Source organism: Ostrea edulis, chromosome 5, assembly GCF_947568905.1.
Source record: "Ostrea edulis chromosome 5, xbOstEdul1.1, whole genome shotgun sequence".
In the NCBI taxonomy this organism is placed as follows: Eukaryota; Metazoa; Mollusca; class Bivalvia; order Ostreida; family Ostreidae; genus Ostrea; species Ostrea edulis.
This window is the reverse complement of record NC_079168.1, coordinates 45,081,266-45,106,002: the sequence shown is the minus strand read 5'-3', so window position 1 is coordinate 45,106,002 and position 24,737 is coordinate 45,081,266. Positions and strand designations below refer to the sequence as shown.

The 24,737-nt window shown below is 34.4% G+C and overlaps 1 protein-coding gene across 1 annotated transcript; it reads right to left on the bottom strand.

Moving 5' to 3' along the window:
* Positions 1–2,643: 2,643 nt before the first annotated feature.
* LOC125650370 (homeobox protein SIX4-like) lies at positions 2,644–24,711 on the bottom strand. The gene is made up of 2 exons (XM_048878607.2): positions 23,945–24,711; positions 2,644–4,642 (listed from the first exon to the last, which is right to left on the bottom strand). Exons 1-2 carry the CDS (start codon positions 24,709–24,711, stop codon positions 4,342–4,344), a joined length of 1,068 nt encoding a protein of 355 aa, XP_048734564.1. The 3' UTR covers positions 2,644–4,341.
* Positions 24,712–24,737: the final 26 nt, after the last annotated feature.

Here is a 24,737-nt window from a genome sequence, read left to right as displayed (position 1 = left end):
GTGTCCAGGGGTCCGTGTTTGCCCAACTATCTATTTTGTATTGCTTATAGGAGTTATGAGATTGATCACTGTTCGTTATCTTCACCTTGCATGCATTAAATAAAGAATTATAAGTTTTATTTCTTAAATACAAAACAAACCAGCTTAAAATAAAATCAACAGACTCCCTTGTAAAACCAACGATCATCCATGCAAAATCAACGATCATCCATGCAAAATCAACAGTCATTAACTGAATTGTCGCTAAATGGAGTGCAAAAACAACAACACACACACACACACAAACCCACAAAAAACACAGACATTATCTGAATTAATGCTAGATGGCGCAGGAGTCTATCTACATATGCGTATCAGAAGCTGCAAAACTTTTGAAAGCTGCGTTGCCGTTCATTGGGCGCAGCCCCCCCCCCCCCCTTGAGATTTTCAAATCTAAGGTAAATCGTGGTCCCTTGTTTAGAAAAATGTAAACGATAAAAGAATCAATGATTTCTTCCACTCTCGAAGAAATAAACGACAAAATCTTTTGATTTATTGAATTATTTTTATTGGGAGAACTTATATTTTTCCCCCCAAATCCTTAAGATTTACGTCATTTCATTGATTTCACCTTATCAAAAATGACAGAAAATAGTAAAAATTACTACATAGGAGACGTATTTCAAGCCCTATAAAATCTGTAAAATCCACTGAAGGGTTTCGCCCTGGACCCATTGAAAGCCTCAAGGTCCCCTGCCTCATAAAGTTGCGCCCCCCCCCCTCCCGCAATTCCTGGATCCGACCCTGTCGTTACTACAGAAAACTAAGCCTAACCAAGAGACCAGTAACAGCAGCATGGTTAGGCCTACAGAACAATAGCAGACAAGCATTCTTGCAAACATCGGCAGTTATTCAGCAGCCGCAGCATGCACGCTAGACCAAGGCCATAAATTAACACGTGTAATTACCATTTATCATTATTAGGCTAAGGGTAGAATATACTGAGGTCTTCAATATCCAAATAGAATATTTCATCGTTTAAATGATATTGTCCTCGGACCCCGGGGCCAAAAGCGTCCCCCGCCCCCCTATTTTTTGCGGAAAGTTAGATTTACGTAACTTTTACCAAATTCAAATATTAATATTTTTGTGGAGTTTTTTTCGTCCAGGATTTTCGCTCTTTTGACTTGTAAAAAGCAGACCATAGATCTAATTTTAGAATTTAGATTGAATTGGAATGAAACAAGGCTAAAAAACAAACAACTAAACACATATTCATATTGTTATTCTGTTCAAGGTAGAAAAGTTTTGCATCTTCTGATATATATGTTTGCGTTCTGAGAGTCCGACATGATTGACAATTTCGTGGGAATATGTACACATAATTATAATGATTACGTAGATAGACTGGCGCGCCATCTAGCGTCAATTCAGATAATGTCTGTCTTTTCTGCACGCCATCTAGCGTCAATTCAGTTAATGAATGTTGGCTTTGCATTGGTGATCGTTGGTTTTGCAACAGAGTCTGTTGATTTTATTTTAAGATGGTTTGTTTTGTATTTCAGTATGCTTTTGAGAAATAATTGTTTGTTTTGCAATAACGTCTCTTTTTTTTTATACCCTTTCTGCCGCCCATACACATAACATGCATTTATAAACAGCTTTCTAAAGATAAACGAATTTAGTTTATTAACAATGATATTCCTTGATTAAGTGAATTTTTCTAATATCCCAGGAATGTTTCTTCTCGTTTAATTTCCAAAACCTGTATATATATATATATATATATATATATATATATATATGTTTTTGTTATTATTCTCTGAAAGTTTGACAATCTGGTTGTTCGTGTCGTTGGTTATTTTAGTGCTTTGTTATATATATATATATATATTATATATATTATATATATATATATATATATATATATATATATATATATATATGTACTATATATAGTCAGTGTTCAAAACAGATAAGAGACATAAAAATTTGTATTAATGATGAAATTATCTTTTTCTTCGGTGGAGAGGCGGGGGGAGTGTAATAATTATGCACTTTCCCCAACATTATTCACAAATTGCTTTTCATGGGTTTCACAATTTCGAAAAAAGCTCAAAGTAAACGTCTGAATTTTAATTGCTTAATTGTATAATTTCCCTGTAAAATGTGCATCAGAAAGCATCAAATCATCGTACTTAGAATCGCATGAACGCTAATGACTTCTAGCGACTGAGAGGTCACAAATCTACACATTACTACTTTTAAACTTCCTCCTTTCCTCTCGTTTTTCTGAGAGGGAAAGACGAACATCTGCTTTTAAAATATCAAAGTTCATCTTTCCAATTCGTCTTGTTTAATATGTATATGTAGTATTATACAAATATGGACTTTAGTATTAAGTATTGGTGAATACATAGGACAAGAAATATCGACCGAGTTAATATTACTTTTGCGTCTTCAGTTGAAACAAAGTAGCAAAGAAAATTGTTATGAGTATTTTAACCTTAAAGTAAGTTTTACGATGTCATTCTATAATATCCTCCGCATCATTATCACAAAATGATGACCTGCTATCAGCCATGACGTTATTTTGTCCTCAGAAATCTCTTTGTTTTCAAATATATTTACTTGCATTGAAAATTTACAACAAAGCAATGAAAATTTGATAGTTGTTCATTTAATGAAAATATTTGAACAAAATCAAAATAAATATACAAGTTTACATCGATTGTCACAAGAAGATAATATAATTACTGTTTGTCAGACTTACCAGAAGTTAAAATTCTGCACTTTCGAAATCAACCATTACAAGTTGTGGTGTCTTCCGAAATCATCAAAACCTTCACCGTGTTTGTACACATGTCAAAATCATTTCCCCATACAACAAAAGAGTTCCGATACAAATACTTGTATTCTTAAGTAAAAAGCCACAAAATAGAGAATTCAGAGTCTGATGGACTCCAAACACCGGGATACCTGACACACACAGAGTGAAAAACGCGGTTCTTCCAAGGATGCATGGACAATGTAAATACTCACATATACCCCAGAATAAACAACATTTTGAACTTACAAAATCTTTTATATATCTACACATAGAAATATCACAAATCCGATTGAGTATACTCGACTAGTTTTTTTTCCCATCCCTCAGGAGTATGCACCTGTAGAATTAAAGTAACTAGTCGAGTATTATCAATCGACTTTGTGATATATATATATATATATATATATATATATATATATATATATATATATATATCCATTTCTTCATTTAAAAATGAACTATGGTAACGAAAATAATTTGTATTTAAGTTCAGTTATCGAGATGCTATTTTGATGAACTTATGAATAAAAGCGCGCCAAGATCGACATAACTTAAGGAAAAAAAAACCTATGTAAATTTTATTTCGTATTTGAATGTTTTTCAATTTTAATTTAATTTTGATTTTTTTAATTTACGAAATAAAATTGGCTATGCTCGTTTCTGAATCTAAATATAATTTTTTCAGGTCTGTATACATAATATATAACCAGCAAACTCTGTGACTAATCATTCCATTTGTTGCTGAACCTGTTGAAGTAGCGTATGTATATGTACCCGAGAAAAAGCTGGTACATTCCCAATGTTTTATATTTACACCTTGCTAATTTTAAAACAATATTCCTGCATGAAATGTTAACTGGGTGCTGCCTCAATTTACGGTAAGGTTTATGTTCTCAACATGTAAAATATAAAATAGTTTTCATTAAACAATTGCAGATCTTGATTTTGCTTAGGACTGAAATTTTTACATGTCTTCAAACCTTTTGTTGTACAAAGGTATAAACCATACAAGAAAAATATTGTCTTGTAACTATGACAACATTAATTTTCCTTCTAGGTGAGAGATACAACGTCTATATATAAGCTCATCCCCTACAACAATAGGCGATTTGCTTTTCTAGTCATTGTTCAGAAAACACGTATGCTCAAAACCAACCTAAAAATCGATCATTAAAAAAAGAAAATATCAAAAAATGAAGATGTGTCGATTTAACACTATGATCAGTGTACAACGAAACATGCAATGTCATAAGAGTACAATTCAGCACTGAAAAATAAAACTGTAATGAATGTCGAAAACGCAGACAATTGTCGGTAATATGCCCTCAATAAATTGGAATGCAGTCATATTGTCCGACCATCACCGAATCGTAATTATTATCATCATGATAAAGTTAAAGAAGGCAAGAATTATCAGTAGATCCCGAGTATCATATAACATGACACGACAAAACCTACCAGTTTACGACGCATCGCTGTCTATAGAGAGGGGGAAAGTGTCACTGTAACGCCAGATGGCGCGTCGAGCGTTCTCAGACGGGAGGAATGGTATGCGGAAACCTGTGATGAGAATGATCGAATGGTGGAGGACGAAGATATGACGGAGCCAGGGGTTCGTTTTTGACAAAAGACAGGTTAACTCTGACGTCATCAGGTAGGCGCGCATCTAGCATTTTGGCGGACATAGCGAGATCGCTACCATAATCGTGTGGAATCATCATTTGACCGTTGTTACACATTTGCTGTTGGTGGTGTTGGTGATGGAGATGCTGATGATGGTGTGCTTGATGGTGCCCAAACGTATGCATCATGCTTTCTTCTAGCATTTCTTTCCTAAAACGAAAAGAAAACGTCTTTTCATGTTCAGTATTTAAATTCTGACAATACATCATCCACAGCACCCATTTTGTTATTCCCATAACTTTGCCTTACTGTTAAAAAAGCTGTTATTACTGCTGATTCTAAAATAAGGTGTCAGAAAGTTACAAAAACTTCTGCCGAATTACTTTCACTTGTACAGCTTTATCATTCAAAAACACCTCTAGTGGCATATTTAAGAAGCCAATTTTATTTAAGTATTTTCAGATTTGCTGGTGGGGGGTCAATGGCGATTGCAAAATAATGATGACGATGCTAATAATGATAATAATAATAATAATAATAAACTATGAAAGAATATTCTAAATAAATGTTGATGTTTTAAAACTAATCTTTCTTTTCTTCAAATTTCATGTGTAAATGTGTTTAAATTCTACACAGCACACATATATTGAGCGTTTGGGGGCGCTTTCTCCTTTGATTTGTTCTTTATAAAACTTTTAAATTCATTTGACATTATTTTCTTGTCTTTCTTCACCCGAGGTTATTATACAATAATGAGAAAATCTATTAGATTTAGTTACAGAACCCACTCCTCTCCCATTAGTTTTCGAAATGATTATATGACTTTGTTGTGCGAACTTGTACCATATATATATATATATATATATATAGAGAGAGAGAGAGAGAGAGAGAGAGAGAGAGAGAGAGAGAGAGAGAGAGTATATGTGTGTGTTAGCAGGGAACCTGTTTGTTTCGGAGGTAAACCAAGATTTCAGTTATGTACGAATTTATTTTACTTGCTCTTAGATAATTCCAATAGACACTGAAGCGCGCCATTCATTATGCGGGTAACTGGTATTAATTCCGTCAACTTTACAGTTTGAATTTAACATCCGGGTAAGTCTCTGATTGATGGGTACAGTTATCAATTACGAAATATAGGTTTAGTCTTGCAAAATACCTACAGAAAATTTACGAAATTGGTAAAATGGTTGAAAATGTTTTATGCGTTATTAGACTAGAGCCATGAAGTCGTATATGAAATCTTGATTGACATTTATATATGAATAGATAAGACACAATTCCCAAAATATTAAAACATTTTTTAACCGTGTAAATTCCTACCGAAATCTCTGGTGTAGGAAAACCGTTATAAATTAGTGACTTCAATTAATTAAGAGGCAAGCAATGGCTACCATTTATCAACATGTAATGTGGTTCTATTGAAGCCAGTTTACACGTTATTCTGACCGGACGGGATCTTCGCATGTCATATTATAATACATGTATATGTTACAGTTGAAAAAAGGCAACTTTGGAGTTTATTTGTACATTTACTTGTACATACTGGTACATATTCGGGTAAAATCTCAGTTTAGATTTACATTTATTACGTTTACATCAGGACTGAAATCGTTTCACTCTTATTATCAAGCGTTTGAAATGATATATAGTACTTCATGATATTCAAATTAGAAAGGATGTTGTTTAACCAGATCTTTCATTAAGAGGAAAAGATGATCATTAAGTCCTGAAATTTCAAAGGCTTCTTCCTCATTCTTGAGGCTACGTTCAAAAATGGCCCACTCTCAGGACATCTTATCTTAACAAGGTCACACTCCCCCGCTAACATAGCAAAACATCCACTTGTTTTGAAATACTCTACAAGATTTTCCCACCCTCATTAGCCTTGAAAGACCGGAAGTTGTTTCTACGGTCGTCATTGCGCATGATCGAAGGATGACAATGGGGGCGCTTCGCTATAAGTAGTCACGTAATCCTCTTCAAAACGCATGCTAATTGTTCTTGTTAACAAACAAAATGCACACTGTACATGGCTACTCTGGCGACAGACATGTATATTTCCTGTTGTTTGAAATTTTGTCCCAAGTTTTCAAAAGCACCATGGGAAAGCTTGTATGTTTAAAGAAATGCAAAAAATCTAAGATAAGCCTTACAAGTTGTAAGTAGTAATCTGGCGTGTTTCTTCAATATATCAGGAGAACAATCGTGAATGCCAGTATTTTTTTATTATTGCTATCCCTGCATTTTCTACTGCATCTATGATATATCATTCTTACTATCCAAACAATCTCAAATTTCAACAAAATGAGTTAAATCGATTATTTATTGCGGGTAACAGGTGTGTTTCTTTGTCGTGATGATCGACCTCTCCTATTGCATGATGAAACTCATCAATGCATTGGTCAACTACAGGTCTGCTAAGTGCTGTAGATTTGAGGATTCGTTCTTTGCAACACAACATGTAGAAACTTATCATTTTAAAAAGTACTTGGATAATGTATTACAGTAAAATCTTGATACAGTACGGCTAGATTTGTGCATTTTAATTGTATCATATGTTGATACAGTAAAACTGAGTTTACGCATCTTGGATCATACATTACAGCAAAGCTGAATTTAGGCACTCTTTTAGACTATACTAGTACCTTGCAGTGTATGCAAAGCTGAATTTAGGCACTCTTTTAGACTATACTAGTACCTTACAGTGTATGCAAAGCTGAATTTAGGCACTCTTTTAGACTATACTAGTACCTTACAGTGTATGTAAAGCTGAATTTAGACACTCTTTTAGACTATACTAGTACCTTACAGTGTATGTAAAGCTGAATTTAGACACTCTTTTAGACTATACTAGTACCTTACAGTGTATATAAAGCTGAATTTAGGCACTTTTAGACTATACTAGTACCTTACAGCGTATATAAAGCTGAATTTAGGCACTCTTTTAGACTATACTAGTACCTTACAGTGTATATAAAGCTGAATTTAGGCACTCTTTTAGACTATACTAGTACCTTACAGTGTATATAAAGCTGAATTTAGGCACTCTTTTAAACTATACTAGTACCTTACAGTGTATATAAAGCTGAATTTAGATGTATTGGATCATATATCACAGTAAAGCTGAATTTTGACATCGTGTTGGACCATATATGTATTACAGTAAAGCTGAATTTACACATCTCGGTTCATTTATTACAATAGAACTGAATTTAGACCTTTTATTGGACCATGTATTTCAGTAAAATTGAATTTTAGCACCTTGGATCATCTATTACAGAAAATACGACGATCCATTTTTGTAGACGCCTCGGAGTGTTTTTATGTAAATTGGATGAAACCACACCACTGTGACGTATGCATACGGGTATTTTACTAAGCAACTGTAGAACACATCGTTCATATATTACTTGAGAGAATCTATATTTAAAAGATAATTGTATTTGTCAATGTGTTACCCAGAAACGAACTAATGATTTAACTTTGGAAATTCTGAAAATAACGCGTTATATGAACTAAAATCGTTCAGTTGTTTTCAGTTCAAGGGTATGCAGTCCAAGGTGGAAGATTTTATTTATTTATAAAATAAGACATTGATTACAAAATTGTGGGTCAAAATTATGTATGAATATTCATCTTCGCTGAGTATGGTCGTTATCATGAAGGGAAAAAAATCAAACAAATAACAAATCACTTTAAGAAGAGTAGACGGTCAGTGAGAGGACACCGCATACTTTTTCAAATTAACAGATATACATAATCAGAAATAAGTACAAAAACCATACCAATCCAAACAAGATAATATCCCCTTTAAACTGATTATTAGTAAAATATCTCTTATTTTGCCTTTGAAATTATACATATTTAGTATCAGTTTATCTAAACATCATCATTTCTTTTAGGTTACATAAGATTTGATTAAATTAAAATACTAATTGAACTGGAACAAAAAGAATGTTATGGTATTATAGTAATATATGCAATATACAAGAAAATCTCTCTCTCTCTCTCTCTCTCTCTCTCTCTCTCTCTCTCTCTCTCTCTCTCTCTGCCATGAAGTCACACTTGAATTGCTAATTCACATAATCTCCTTGTTTATAAATGTGAGTATGTCGTATTTTACCGTGATGTGGAGGTGTTATGTTTGACCGTCAAACATCAATAATTCGTCAAGTTAATCTCTTTTAGCTCTATCTTCAGTACATATTGATTAAATTTCATTAAATTACGCATGCGTATCACATTTTCTTGGCAAATTACATCATTGTAACATGTTTGAACAAAGTTTAGTTTCATGAAAGTGTTGAATATACCTTTAATGATGATAATTATAATAACTGCCCTACAAGGATTAGTTCAACCGATTTAACACTGTGTACTACTTAGGATTGAACTATTATATCAACTCCCCCCACCCCACCCCCGGCTCAGTGGTAACTTATTGGTTAACGTGTTCGCTTCGTGACCGGGAGGTCGTGAACTCGAGCCTCGCTCTCGTGCCTTGTCCGAGTCCAACATAAGACGTAAATATAGTGACTGTTTCTTTGCCAAACGCTCAGCATTGAGAAGCGAGAGTCGCAGGGTCTTTCGAATGAGACCTTAAAATCAGCGGTCCCATGATTGACACATTATAGAATGCTCACTGTTGCAGCCCTGGGCCGGGCACCATGCATATATGACTATGTCTAATTTGTGACTATGTCTAATTTGTGACTATGTCTAATTTGTAACTATGTCTAATTTGTGACTATGTCTAATTTGTAACATTTCACCTACAACTGGTGATTTTCGATATGGAGTAAAAAAAAAAAAAAAAAAAAAAATCAGACCTAAAATAAATAAACCAACTCATCGTCTTTTTTTCGAATACCATGGGACAGATAGTTCCAGAATAATCTTTGCTTTTATACATGTATTTTACAAATACTTTGATATCCTTGATTTGATTTGAACATATTTAATTCTGTAAATTCACAACAGGAAAATGAATTAGTTCTTATTTAACAACTATAAGTTCTTTTACTACCCTTATTTCGGACTTGTGTTGGTCGATGTTCTTTTGACGTCTCGTCTGATTCCTAAACAATGCTGTTAATTTGCAGTAATCCTATCATTATATTAACGAAGGTCGAACAAATAATTTATGGTTGATAAGTGACAAGTGATGGAGTGCGTGTGTTGCTTAATACGAGGAGCTAAAACACGTGGCTTTCGGATACAATTGCTGAAATTTCAAGACTGTGGTCAAAAGATTATTACTACATCTCTGAACTCGTCAATTACCAAGAGCACAGATAGTATACTGAATTATATTAATGAAGCTTTGTGTAGGAACGTCCACACGTACAGTTGCATGGCTCTCTAGTACGTCTGGGTGTACAATGGTTTTTTTTTTTCATCCATGGAAGCGTCTAACACCGCAGATGGTGATTTAATATTTGAAACTGCTAAAAGCCCGTGATTAGAAACATTTCGACTTTCTGTACTCATGATATACACACCACTTGAGGAAATTCGGGAAATCTGCCTTCAGAATCCTAACTGAGATGCATTTTTTTTAATATCAAGTAATGGTGTCGTTGCATTTTGTTCTCGATAAAAAAAAAACGTGACTTGCAAGTGATGTTTCAAACTGACACAAAAACCTGCCTCAGTAAAGAATAAATGAATCAGGAAATATAGATATAAGGAATACATGTATACGTCAAGTTTGTTTGGATCACGAGGAATATGAAAACAATAGAAACATGGAGGAATCTATACAGTTGTTAACTAACTAACCATTTATTCCTTAAATGGTATTCAATTACCCATCCATGTGATCGTTTGATCAAAATTTATTTGGATTTTACCAAAAATATTATTCCGACTTTATTTTGTTGACAACTAAACACAAGAATACACGCTACACGGATCTCCATTTTTATTCGAAACAATGTGTTCACATGCTGCCACCCCTGTCTTATGAAACATGAATCTGATTGTAAAGACACCGTAGTTTCTTGCAAATTAAATTTTAATGTTCCTTGAATTGTCTTAGTGGAAGACCGTACCGTCATTATTTTTTTTAATGTCATTGTTTACTTTCATCACTGATAACTGTATCGACCAATGTATATTTCATCTTTTTGTTTTCATTTCAAAGATAGAATTAATAAATCAAGACATTGATATCACTAACCAGACACGGTGTCCATTGATATCACTAACCAGACACGGTGCCCATACACGTCGCCATCGTCCTGGTTTATTGCCGTTATTTTAGAAATTTTTGTTATGAACACAGAACATTTTGGACACCGAGTCGTAAGCCGATATTGAAATAAAGCTACATTTACATCATACAGAGATCAGCTGACATGCAATAAACATGTAATTTGCATTAGTTTGCTGGATAATGGACAAAACTTGAATAGTATTTCAATTTTTAAGAGATGCCACCTTCTGATATCCCAAATTTTAAAGAAATCACAAAATGATGATAAGAGTAATAATAATATAATGCTAATAATAATATAATGATAATAATAATAATATATTCATAAAAGGGCGTTGACGAACATTTATTATTTCAATTCAGTGGAATTTCATAATACATGGAATAAGTCATCGAAGACAAAGATCAATCTAGTTATACTGATTACTAGGAACTGTGAAAGTTCCCTGAATATTTAATCGAATGTTTTCATCCCGGTAGAAGTTACCCTCTGTCCAAGCGAGCAAACATAGCTAATAATAGTGTTTTTAAATGCAAAATTCTCGTGGAGTTTATACAGTCTTGAATTTTTTTTCATATCTGAACGATTCCGTATTTTGTCATTCATTTCATTGTATGCCGTATGTGAATGAAGTTACACGGATGTGAATTTAATGTTCTACAGCATTTTAGCAGAACGTTAATGCACACTTAAAATTCAATATTAAACAGTGTATTGATGCGCTCCGCCGTTCCTATTGTATTAACTGGGCATGGTAAATGAAAGTCCGCTGGTTTATCAGATAACGAGATATTAAATTTTGGCATCCAAGATTTCACGATAACGGGGTAATATATATCGGATATATACAAAAATGGAAGTGAACAAAAAAAAATTACGCTGAAAAAAAACCCCCAGGGGATGTGTCAGAAGATACGAAGATTCTTTGCAGGAAGAAATACTGCGGTATTAAGAATTTCTAGTCGGTAATTAATTCCAATTTTTTTTAAAAGACTCAGCGGAGGAGGTTGCCATTTTTCGCCATAGGACAATGTTAATAGACCATAAATCCGTGGTTTGTGTTTATTTATGATAACGAATACAGTACAGAGGTAATGGACCGGGACGCTACTAGTACAGAAATATGTTACCGGGTGCACTGGGGATTTAAGCGCTGACAGTCCTTATCTCATATATTGACCGTCCGTGAAATATGTATTTTATTGAGCGTTCTGACATATGCAAATGAACTCCATTGAATTTGTAGATATCCCAAATACATAATTGAGATTTCCTATTTGCGATAAGATTCGACCATTTGGGTAATATCCTGTATAAATGGTAATACATTAAGTGCATTAAATTACCAAATTATGCATAAGATTTGAGGTGGTCTTCCGTCTTAACTTGTCTAACAGGCGATAAATCACACCGGTAGAGTAGTCCTAGGCGATAAATTACACCAATAGGGTTGTCCTTTCTTGCGACGTTACTGTGCTAAAGAGACATCCCCGATACATCCTCAGTAAGCCGTTGGTTTTTGGGGGTTGTTGTTTTGTTTGTTTGCAGTTTATTACTTAGTAGTCCTTCTTTGTTCATCTACATTCGGTAGTGTCACGTGATAGAAAGGTTACCGTAAAAGTCAAGAGTATCCATGGGCATAAAAGTCATTTATTGTATCAAGTTTTGAGTAGACAATACATGAAATTACACGTACCAGTTAGTATTATTATAACAAATAGGAATTAAGGTTTGCGCATGCGTTATAAAGACGTACGATGCCGTCTGCTTTTCCCCAAAATCGCGCCACTTATATAGCTCTGAAATTTTCCCCCCGTAATGTTCGGGCATTCCTTGTGGTGTGGATTTGTTACAGACACAGTCTGCAATGCTCGGTTTTGCAACTTGTTAATCTCAACAGCCTACAAATATGCAAAACACGAATCGACCATTAGAACAACAGAAGGAATCCGCCATGTTTTCGTAATATGATAACAAACATGTATTATACATTGCAGTCACAGACCGATCCTACGACTGTTCACTTGGCTCTAATATTTTTCAATGTGGTCTTTAATACATATTAACTTTTACGACCAAACAAGTCATTAAATACACGAATTCGCATCAGTGTTCATCAAAACAGACAATGTTATTGAAAAACTATAGGTGCGATAAATCCGTTGAAGCGCACTGTAAATAAACCGGGTGTTTATGAATTATTTCACAGCGTTTCTGCTCATATTACTTGGCTCAGAGAATGCAAAATAAGCACGTTATTTAAAATCATATAGAAGTATATAGTAATATGCAGATACAACGTCTTTACAATTACAGAATATACGTTGTCTAATTGAGAAAGCAAACGGTTAATTACGATAGATTGATTTTATATTGCTTAACGTCCCTCTCGCGAAGTTTTCACTCATATGGAGACGTTACCATTGCCGGTGAAGGGATGTAGGCCTATGCTCGGCGCTTGCAGCCTTTGAGCAGGGAAGGATCTTATCGTGCCACACTTGCTGTAACACGGGGCCTCAAAAACCGCCACATTTAGTCTCACCTCTTACGACAAGCAAGGGGTACTGAGGACCTATTCTAACCCGGATCCCCACGAAATCGAAAGAATATAGCATATCATTTTATAGCTAGATAATTTGTTCATAATAAAAAATATTTCTGATTTCAAGCTATTATAGCGAGCAATATTTGGGTCATTGTTGAACGTCATTTTTTCTTGAAATAACAGGATCCACACCGAAACCTTTCGGGTACAAGTTAATGTTATTGTGCTTTAGCTGTAAACATAGATGGCGGACCATATATCATATGGGAAGGTGTGGTACCCATTTCGATGTTTATTTGATAAGTAATATGCGTTTGTATTCGAATCCCCATTGGGACCAAAATTTTAAAATTCCATAGGTGTGGTTTCATTTTTCATTAGCTTTCTATATTTTCCTTTTAAACATGTATATACGTGTTACCTATAGGGAAAGCTCCGCTCTCACGGCCCTTTGAGCCGTGAGAGGGCTTATCTCCCTCAATCACCCAATCATACACAAGTTTCGAGACGCGTCCGAGTAATTTTCCTCTAGAGATCTTTCGTACACAGTAACGCGAGAACAAATGCCCATCATTGCATAAATGAAGTAGATAGTAAGTTTTATATACGCAGTTCCATCACTGGAATTCGATTGATACACAAACCAACTAAGAAATACATGTAGGTATTCAGGGAGTACATGAATATATGAAATGCTTATTACCTCACGTTATTTCGTTGCTAGTACATACTATGTATCGGATATTACTTGCAAATATGACATTGTTTTTATGTTTTTATTTTATAAAAAAATTATTTCGATAGAATTTGATATTCCCTATATTTACATTTTCAACAGAAGCTGCTTTTTATATTTTTAACGTTTTCCTTACTGACTGTAGATGCACTCTGTCCCGCTTAGACATTCAAAGTGAAACACTAAATGCACCTCCTACACAGAAGAGCTCTTATCCCGAAACTTGCGTATTCTTATAATATTTTGCTTCTGATTTACTTTCGAAGACCAGGAAATATTATTCATAATTTGAAACATTTCACGAGTATTATAATCGATGCAGTTGAGTGAACGTTGAGAAAGTGCGTGCCTGTGAAATTGCTGGATTTCATATCAGCGCCAATGATGCAACAGTTTCTAAACTTAACATGGAAATTGATAAATAAATACAGAATACCTGAAATATTTTTAGCTTTATAATAAAAAGGTTGCTATTGACACTTGTTGGATGTAAAATGGAATCACAAGTTCGCGCACTTTCACCCAACTTGTACCAATATGATATAAGTTCAATATCCCTATTTTGACAATGGTTGATCAACCCATGTCGCGTAGTTTCTATTATATAATGCGATCAAAGCAAAACATTCAAGTGGCTGCGGCTAAAATATGACAAATACAATTTCCATTCTCCTACCCTAAAGACAAGCAAAATGCAGAATTTGATTGCTCCTCCAGCAGAGATGTCTCTCATTTTCAAACTTGCAAAGACATTGTAATATATTATTACATCTTCATTTTCACAACTATGCACATTGTATTGTCACTTTATTTTCCAAGGGGTATATATAATACATATCTTGAATAAACGAATCCATTCCTCTTCCTCAACCAACCGTGAAAATACATTTTCAGTTAGTTTAATTTTTATTCAAAAAGATAAAAATTGCAGAAAATGTACAAGATTTTATTTCAAAAATGTTTGCAAAATTGAACACCGTGAAAACTGTTTTTAAAAAATCATGGTGAATCTTCCGACTACATTAAACCTGCCAATCCTAATTTCATGTGCAATATAAAATCCTGGCCAGTTTTTCTTCTTTTGACGCCATTTAGTAGGTTACCATTCAATGACAACACAAAAGAAGAGCTTTTCTTATTTTAAAAAGGTCATTGAGGGAGCCTACAGAAGCAATGTGCTCCCCGCAGTGTTTGATCAAAATCCCTCTGTTGAGGTAATTAAGCGGCAAATGAAGATGCAGGTAGGATGGAGATATTAATTCTAAAACAGTTTATTGGAAAAGACGTTTAGCTTCAGGCAAAGTTTATGCCCCTGTCAATTGTAATTTCATGGCTGAAAACAGAGAAGTTCTTTAATTCTCGCTAGTTAGCTTATCCTAAATATGGATAAACTCAAGTTTGCCATTCTACAAAGATGTTTCCATGTGGGAATTTCCAATATCGAAGAACATTGTTGTTAAGTTAAATCTACCTAAATTAGAATTCATACCCAACTAACAAGAGAGACAAAGAAAGAGAGAGAGAGAGATGCTGTATTTATGCGTATTATTACAACTTGTATATCTCTGATTATACATTACATGACAAATATTCAACTTCGTAATATGTATATCAAGGGCTGATATTTTTTTCTGTTCCAAGTATCCTATTTTAAGATGCTACAAAAGAAGTATCGGTATAGATATCAATTATTTCCCTCTTTGTAGAAGAGGCATCAAGACATCAAGAAAATCATCTCTATGATTCACTGTGCTCAATAACTTTGTCTAAACCCGTACGAACATTCAAACTGAGTTTTGAATTATGTAGCTATATTGAGTGTTTATCGTAACAGTTACCTTTTAATCAGAACTTATAGTTACGGTTATTTTTTATTGATTGTTACATGCATTGCAAGCTTTTCTTGAGTGTATTTAATACGATTACGTTTTGTTGAATGTTCATCGCTACGATTGCCTTTCGTTGAATGTTCATCGCTACGATTGCCTTTCGTTGAATGTTCATCGCTACGATTACCTTTTATTGAGTGTGGTATTTTTACGGTTACTTTTTCTGAGTGTGTATCGTTACGGCTACATTTTTAGTGTTATCGTTACGTACGGTTACCTTTAATTGAGTGGGTTTTTTTTTTACGGTTACCCCCCACTAGGTGTTTATCGTACGATTACCTTTCCTTGATATTGTTAATGTTACCTTCCGCTGGGATTTTATCGTTACGATTATGTTCTATTGAATGTTTATCGTTACACTGACTTCTTCTAGAGTGATTATCGTTACACTGACTTCTTCTAGAGTGTTTATCATTACACTTACTTTTTCTAGAGTGTTTATCGTTACACTGACTTTTTCTAGAGTGCTTATCATTACACTGACTTCTTCTAGAGTGTTTATCATTACACTGACTTTTTCTAGAGTGCATTACACTGACTTTTTCTAGAGTGCTTATCGTTACACTGACTTCTTCTAGAGTGCTTATCGTTACACTGACTTCTTCTAGAGTGTTTATCGTTACACTGACTTCTTCTAGAGTGCTTATCATTACACTGACTTCTTCTAGAGTGTTTATCATTACACTGACTTTTTCTAGAGTGCTTATCATTACACTGACTTTTTCTAGAGTGCTTATCATTACACTGACTTTTTCTAGAGTGCTTATCGTTACACTGACTTCTTCTAGAGTGTTTATTCTAGAGTGCTTATCGTAAAGATCACCTACTATGAGTGTTTATCATTACGCTTACATTTTAATACAGGTGGGTTTATCGTTACGGTTAACTTTCGTTGATTACTTATCGTTACGGTTAACTTTCGTTGATTACTTATCGTTACGGTTAACTTTCGTTGATTACTTATCGTTACGGTTAACTTTCGTTGATTACTTATCGTTACGGTTAACTTTCGTTCATTACTTATCGTTACGGTTAACTTTCGTTGATTACTTATCGTTACGGTTAACTTTTGTTGATTACTTATCGTTACGGTTAACTTTCGTTGATTACTTATCGTTACGGTTAACTTTCGTTGATTACTTATCGTTACGGTTAACTTTCGTTGATTACTTATCGTTACGGTTAACTTTTGTTGATTACTTATCGTTACGGTTAACTTTCGTTGATTACTTATCGTTACGGTTAACTTTCGTTGATTACTTATCGTTACGGTTAACTTTCGTTCATTACTTATCGTTACGGTTAACTTTTGTTGATTACTTATCGTTACGGTTAACTTTTGTTGATTACTTATCGTTACGGTTAACTTTTGTTGATTACTTATCGTTACGGTTAACTTTCGTTCATTACTTATCGTTACGGTTAACTTTTGTTGATTACTTATCGTTACGGTTAACTTTCGTTCATTACTTATCGTTACGGTTAACTTTCGTTGATTACTTATCGTTACGGTTAACTTTTGTTGATTACTTATCGTTACGGTTAACTTTCGTTCATTACTTATCGTTACGGTTAACTTTTGTTGATTACTTATCGTTACGGTTAACTTTTGTTGATTACTTATCGTTACGGTTAACTTTCGTTGATTACTTATCGTTACGGTTAACTTTTGTTGATTACTTATCGTTACGGTTAACTTTCGTTGATTACTTATCGTTACGGTTAACTTCGTTATCATTACGGTTACCTATGTAGAGAACAAGCAGAAGCATACATTGATGAATTAATATAAAATGTCATTCAACAAGTAACTTCTCGTTGAATTCAGAATAATATGTCATTTGATACGTCAAAATATAAACACAGTAACTATGATAAGCATTAAGCAAGCGTACTCCTTGGACTGCTTCTTCGCAAAACGCTCAACATTTCGGAGCGGGGGTCGTGGGTCACTCAAATGAGACTTTAACAGGCGTTGGCACGTGAAAGAGCCCTTACTGCAAAGACCTCGGGTACCATGTATAGGTCAACATTTTCTCGAAGGAATGTAAAATAAACAAAACAAAAAATATTAACGTACTTGCCATTATCTATATGGCAATTCCAGGATCAAGTCTGAAATTATTACTTCAAAGATGCCGAATCGCATGAATGGAAGATATTTTAACTATCAACAACTACGTTTTAAAATGTGGATATAGATAATTACATGAATGATCCGTCCATGTACTTGAACACCCTTTGATGTTGAAAATTCTGACACCTTTACAAAATAATGCAACAATTCGGAGCTGCTATTTTGTCAGTTTTAATTGTTATTGTGAGAATCCCATTCTGAATTCATATGAAGACTTAGCAGAATGAATATAAGAACCATCTTTTGTTTGTCAAAGTAAAATTCAAGTGGCAGGAGAACAGGTGAAACAAGCAGACGACAGCTCCTGTGTGGAGGAAATTCGAGTCGACGGACTCCAAAGCGATTGCTCTATTGATAAAGGTGACACGCCGATATGGCGAAATTTGACACCGTTTATGGAAAGTGGGAAAACATTTAAATGAAATTTAAAACTATTAGGCGTTTGATTTTAAAGGAGATATGCAAATAATGAATTATATAAAACCATTAAGTCCGCGAATTTGGTAATACACACATTTCCGCGGATGGGCGACTCCAAAGGATAATATAATTCATGTTGCTTATCAATTGTTGGTCAACTGTATTAGCGTTTATATCGGAACAATCAAATATCAACAGTTTCTTTAATGGATTTTGTTTTTCGCAATAAATATTTGGTATCCATCTTTGGTTAAAAAAAAAGAAGAATAAGAAAGAGCTACTAATTTTTAAAATTTAAAACAAAATTTGCATCCTATCGGAATCATGATTCCTTATTTTGGATTCAAAAACAATTTTGAGCAGTCTCACTGTATGCAGGGTAAACTAACGGGTATTTTTTTTAGTAGATTATACATGCGAGGAATAAAGACAGATAAAACAGATACCCAGATGTTAGAGCATCTAAAACAAGGCAAAGGGGCCGAGAACGCTTGTTAGTGCCCAGAAAATCTCAGCAGCTATTCATTCAAAACAGCATGGCTTTGAGGAAATGAAAAAAGGGGGCGTGATTTAGCCAATGCGCGGTTTTGAAGTCGACTAATTAATGTTTGATTGCAAATTTTACCTTAATACCGGAGACAGAGTCCACTTTACATTACATATCGATTGATGCGCCCTCTGGGCTGATTAAGCGTACACTAAATCAGGATTGTAGCTTTATGTTTCAGATGCATGCAACAAATTTGCCGACTTAAAAACGATTAAAAGCGTTCCAAAAATGTGGTGCGTCAAGAGAATACGCTGCGACAGTTTCTGTATCTGCTTCAATATAATAGATTAAATAATAAACGCGTCATTAAGATCCTGATGGTGGAAATATACTGCTCTTAAGCCAATTAATTCATTCGTGCTCTACCTGTCTAAACAAATTTTCAATGAACTATTTAAAATAAGCTACTTCGCACTACAAGTTTCAATTAGCAATCAATCTAAAATATAATGTAGCAATTAGATTTATTAATCAATTTCATTCATTAATTCCCCATTCATTTACTTAATACATCAGTTGATTAACTTTTCTAAATTGTGAGAAGTATTTTATGAAATGTATGGAAATTTTGTGATATAGAAAGTTCGACAATAGATTATGAGAAGTGCGAGCAGACAGTGGATATATATACATATATATTGTGTGTAAACAAAACAAAACCATGAAGTTCGGATGGGAATCAGTAAAGCATTAAATGGTCTGATGAAACTTCATAAAGCACTTCCGATCAGTTGGATTTACTGATTGTAATGGCTAAAAAGATTTCAAAAATTATGAAAAAAGTAGTTCTGTAGACCGTAAGTTTATTTTGTTTATTGTAGAAATAGTGCTGTGTTTATCAATTTAGGTTTTTTTTCTCCACATGTAATTAACTTCTTAGTTCTGAGGAACGGACGGGTTGTCCCGAAAATTTGACCATTTCTATTGTTCGTGTCGGGTCGTTGGGTTACTTTAATAGTATTCTCTCTTGACCTTGTGCCTATTTTATAGGCCTATGTACACTTTTTGGGTTTAAGAGTGTTGTTAGATTTTGTGCATTTATATATAAAGTACAGAGAAATTCACTAGATCAGGATACCCACTTTTGCCATTACACGGACTTGAAGTCACGACCTGCGGAACCCTACGCTAGACCGTGCCACCATCTTGTTAAGTTTGAAAATTGTTAAAGGACAGCGATGGGATTCTTTCCACACTGTCACACGATGCGAGATATATTCATTTAACGTAAATTTAGGATGACCATGAGCACCATACAAAATACACACTGCATTTGAAATATTTCAGATATCACAGAGATTGCAATCAACTCTAATATAAACAATTGCCCTAAGTGATATTCACACAAACATACACACCAACAACCACACCACACGCACGCGCGCGCGTGTTCCTTAACAAATACATTTGATGAAAACTGCTTTTTAAAGTAACATTTCTCACAGTAATGATAAGCTGAATGCGATTAAGGGTGAATACTACATCTGAGGAATTTGATATGAGTGAAAAGTGAAGGATGTGTACCATGGTATTTTGAAATTAAAAACTTTCAAATGTACTTTATTTAGTCAAAAATGCAGTTTTAGTAGAAAATAATCTGAAAATGATTTAAAACCCCTGCTGGACTCAAACCCTCGATCTACAGTTCAGCAGGCTGATGTACTGAGTTACTCAGCTAGGCAAAGAAATCTAAAAGGAGTAGATGAATATTGCTGATATTCATATTTCCATTCGTGTTATAAAAGAAAGTCAACAATTATGACGATGTAGTATACCTCCTTAAACGAATAAGCGGTTGACCAGCTGGACTCAGTTTAAAATCCTACGCATTTTATGCATTGTTATTACAATGTACTTATTTTATATTTTAAAAAGTCTCCACTATGAAGAGAGAGAGAGAGAGAGAGAGAGAGAATCCACATTAAGTGAAATGACACAATGTAAACTATCGTATAAGGTCAATGATTTTATTAAAGAGGGAGAAAAACATAATGATTGAGAAATGTTCTCAAGGGTCTCCCACAAGAAAATCATGTGGAGATAATGATACTGGTACAAAAAAATCAAGTTCATAACCGAAATTATTAGATTCAAGAGCTCGATCAAAAGACGGTAGCCTGTGTCCTCAATTGGCCCTTAAAAGCTGGTCCATCTTTCGCCAAAAGGTCAACAGCGAGTGAAACAAATTTTTTTACCCAGTTCGGCCCGAAGAGGATAAAACTTCAAGCGTTTAAAACTTCAATATTTCTCGCCAAGGTGTAATTTTCTTCGTAGGAGAGTGCACCGGAAATGTAATTTCGATCATTTAAGATATTTGATTCAAATGATCTAGACCAAATAAACGAAAAATAAAGCTTTTTGATTTCATCTCCAAATCAGATCTACCTATACGCAACACGCGTTTCTATGGGACGTTAAAATTCGTATAGTATTGTCATTTTTCCTGATAAACCGAAATCTACGTTTTTATGAAGACGATAAAAGAAGTTAATTTACGCGGAGTATCTGTTGACGTTGCGGAACAATGTTATGGATTTTATTCACAATAAATCGTGCCTACAAACTAATATTGCCTTCATAACCGATTTCATTCAACGATTCTCGTTTTACACAATATCCTTTGTCAGTGGGTTTAATACGTTTTTTCTGTATAATACAAAAGTATTTGTAATAAGGCAAATAAAAATATAAAGCTTTATCATGTAAATTTTATTGCATCTCACATTTGGTGAATATACCAAATTTCAAGTAAATTACATTTAAAAAAAATAATCTTTTTTTTTTTAAAAAAAAACACCATCAATTACAATTTTAGAATAAAAATCGACTATTCACTTCGAATGAAATATTTAAGTTTTTAGGTAAAATATCTTTACCTGCAATGTCATTTACTAGGGGTAAATGTAAATATCCTGAAATGGATATTCCTTTATATATATGCGCATCTTCGATGGGCTATTAGTGTGCCAGCGTGTATTTGATAGGGAAACATTTAGAGATGGAAGGCAGCTGTTCTCCTGTACACGTTTTTCGATTCCCAAATTCTGAATCGCTATGGGAACAATAATTGTTTTTAATTTACAAAACAATTTTACCAAAATTATTAATTTGACACATGATCACACTACATCACATGTTCTGATATTGTAGTGTTCTTCTAGTAGTTTTCTTCGGGAATACTGGTGTCTGAATACTGTGTCAATGCCGTACTTTCATATATACTAGTAAATTGTATTGTAAAATTGGAACCAGTAAAAAATATTTTCAATACGTTTCTTGGTCAATGCAACAGGACAGGAAATAATCCTGCATCTCTCTTCATATAGTCGCCTGTACAATATGATCGGCCTATATTGTATATCAATAATTATTAAGATCCTTATATAATACTCAGATGATCTAAATAAAAACTAAATTGTTACCGAAGTAAATAAATCCTCCAGCCAGTAGAAAGTACATGTAGTTTAAAGATTTAGCCTTTAGTAGTCATCTAGGCTCGTGTTTTTTACTTATGTATGAGATGATTTCTGTTTGAACAAAGACTCTTTTTAAAACTATGAATTGTGATAGACATTTTCAAAAACTCCCTATTTACAGTCATTAATTATTAAGATTATTCAGTAACAATGAAGATACCATGCCGTTACATGCAAGGATTTATAACACTGTAAAGCAACGAGACTATGGAATATATCAGAGTATTGAGGAGATCCTCACACTCTCGAATGACGTGAGAGACACTATGTACTATAAGGTTTCAATTTTTGTTTAAATATGAGAGAGAGATAGAGAGAGAGAGAAAGAGAGAGTTGACAAAAACCAGACCCACAAACGTCATGTCTTATCCAAAACCAAAAGATATTGGGTAAACTCCCTCCCATTCTAATCCGCATGACACATTCCATGAGGGCCCCTGCTGAATTTTTTCATTTGACCTTAGTCATTAGAAATAAATTTCCCATTAATTTTTTATTTAGATACTGAATAAAAGGCGGCCCTTACACAGAAGGAGAGCAACAAATGGACCTCGCGACACCATTCACTTACTAGTGTTTACTCGTTTTCTGTCGGCTTCAGTGGTAAATTAAAGAGGACGCGTTTTTTGTTAGAATGTCAAAATTATGACGAGCTGCGAAATGAATAAACGCCGCTACACACATGGGACCAGAAAAGTCCACTTTATAAACCGGATGAAAGAGATACTGATTTTTTATCTCTTGTTGAGTTTGTTAATGTTTCAATTTTGGAATTAAAAAAGAACGGCAGCTCATTTTCCATCGATTTGTCACGGTCAAAATTGTCTTTTGTGAAAATATTTTTAATCTGATGTAAGACATTTGTTCGGGAATAGTAAAAGACACAAGTGCCCTGAAGTAGTTTCATTCTATCTTCCTATTTTCGTTTCTCTTTGAGTGTGTAGTAAAGTACTGAAATTGTTAAAACCCTTAGTGCACTACTAAGTGTAATCAGAGTACTTAAAAAAAAACAGCTCGAGAATATCTGCAAGATTGTTCTACTACAAACTATCTTCAAGCGGGGACTTTCCACTCTTTTAAACTATATCTTTCTGTGTTGAAATCGAGAATGTTATAAAATACAACTACAAAGCATGACATCAGTATCGTTTTATCACTGTTAGGAGAATGTTGTTATTCTAGAATTGGCGCTGACTTTTTTACGGTTTTAACTTACGCAAAAGGTTTATAACAAGTCTAAACTGTGAAAAATTTAATACCGTGACACGGGATAAATCAGCATTTTAATCGAAAATGCTGCCATTACAAAAGCAAAACTTTTCCCATTGACATTGACAGTATTTGATAAAAGTATAAAATTTTCCGCAAATTTGTGCTTCATTTAACTGCATGCTGGAAAGCATTCAATGGCAGTCTTTTGCAAAATTACTTCTTTTGTCAATTTTTTGTGACTTCCTTATAACAAAAATAAAACTGCTAGCAATTTGGAAGGAAACTTATATCCTGGTTTAGTCTGAATAACAGCTGTTTGGTCTTACCCTGGGTTTTGATGAGGCGTTCTGTCTCGTTGTCTACGGTTTTTGAACCAATTGCTGACTTGAGTCAAAGTCAAGCCCGTTTTCTTGGCTAAATTCCTTTTTTCGTCTGGGGTAGGGTATCTGTTGTTTTTGTAGCAGTCCTTCAAAGATTGTCGCGATTTCTCTTTAAAACAGTATATAGTTTCCTCCCCGTCCCAAATTGTTTTGGGTAATGGGTACTTCCGTCGTAAACGATACTTATCAACCGCTCCTAACGGCCTTCCTCGAATTTTCTGCGCCTCCATGTAATGTGCTTTATACCACAGTTGCTGAAGAAAAGCATGGTTGCTTTCATCGAATTTGTGACTTTCCAGAATTGCATACAGCTCCCTATAGCCTCCGCGATGGAATGCCACCGTGGCCCTAGCTTTGAGCACAGCCTCACTCCCCCTAAGAAGTTCACTTGGAGGAAGAGACCAAAGAAACCGACCAAGCCTCTCGATGTCTCCTTTCTGTTGAAGAGCTTCGCACACACACGCTACATGTTCTGGCGAGAAAGTTAAATTTTTACCAGACAACAACTCCGAATTTGTTGAGTTTGAATTGGGTGAGTCTGACTCCGATGTTCGAACGTCTGCTTCGATCAACCGATTGTTTTTATGATCATTTGAGAGGGTGTCCATGTTCAGAACATCTTCGGATGGGGTATTAGGAATTTCTCCTGGGGAACAATTCGTCACAGGATCCACTGGTAAAATACTGGAATCTCCAGTACTCGAAGAATCCATTATTGGTCGTCTTCCTCAGAACCGAA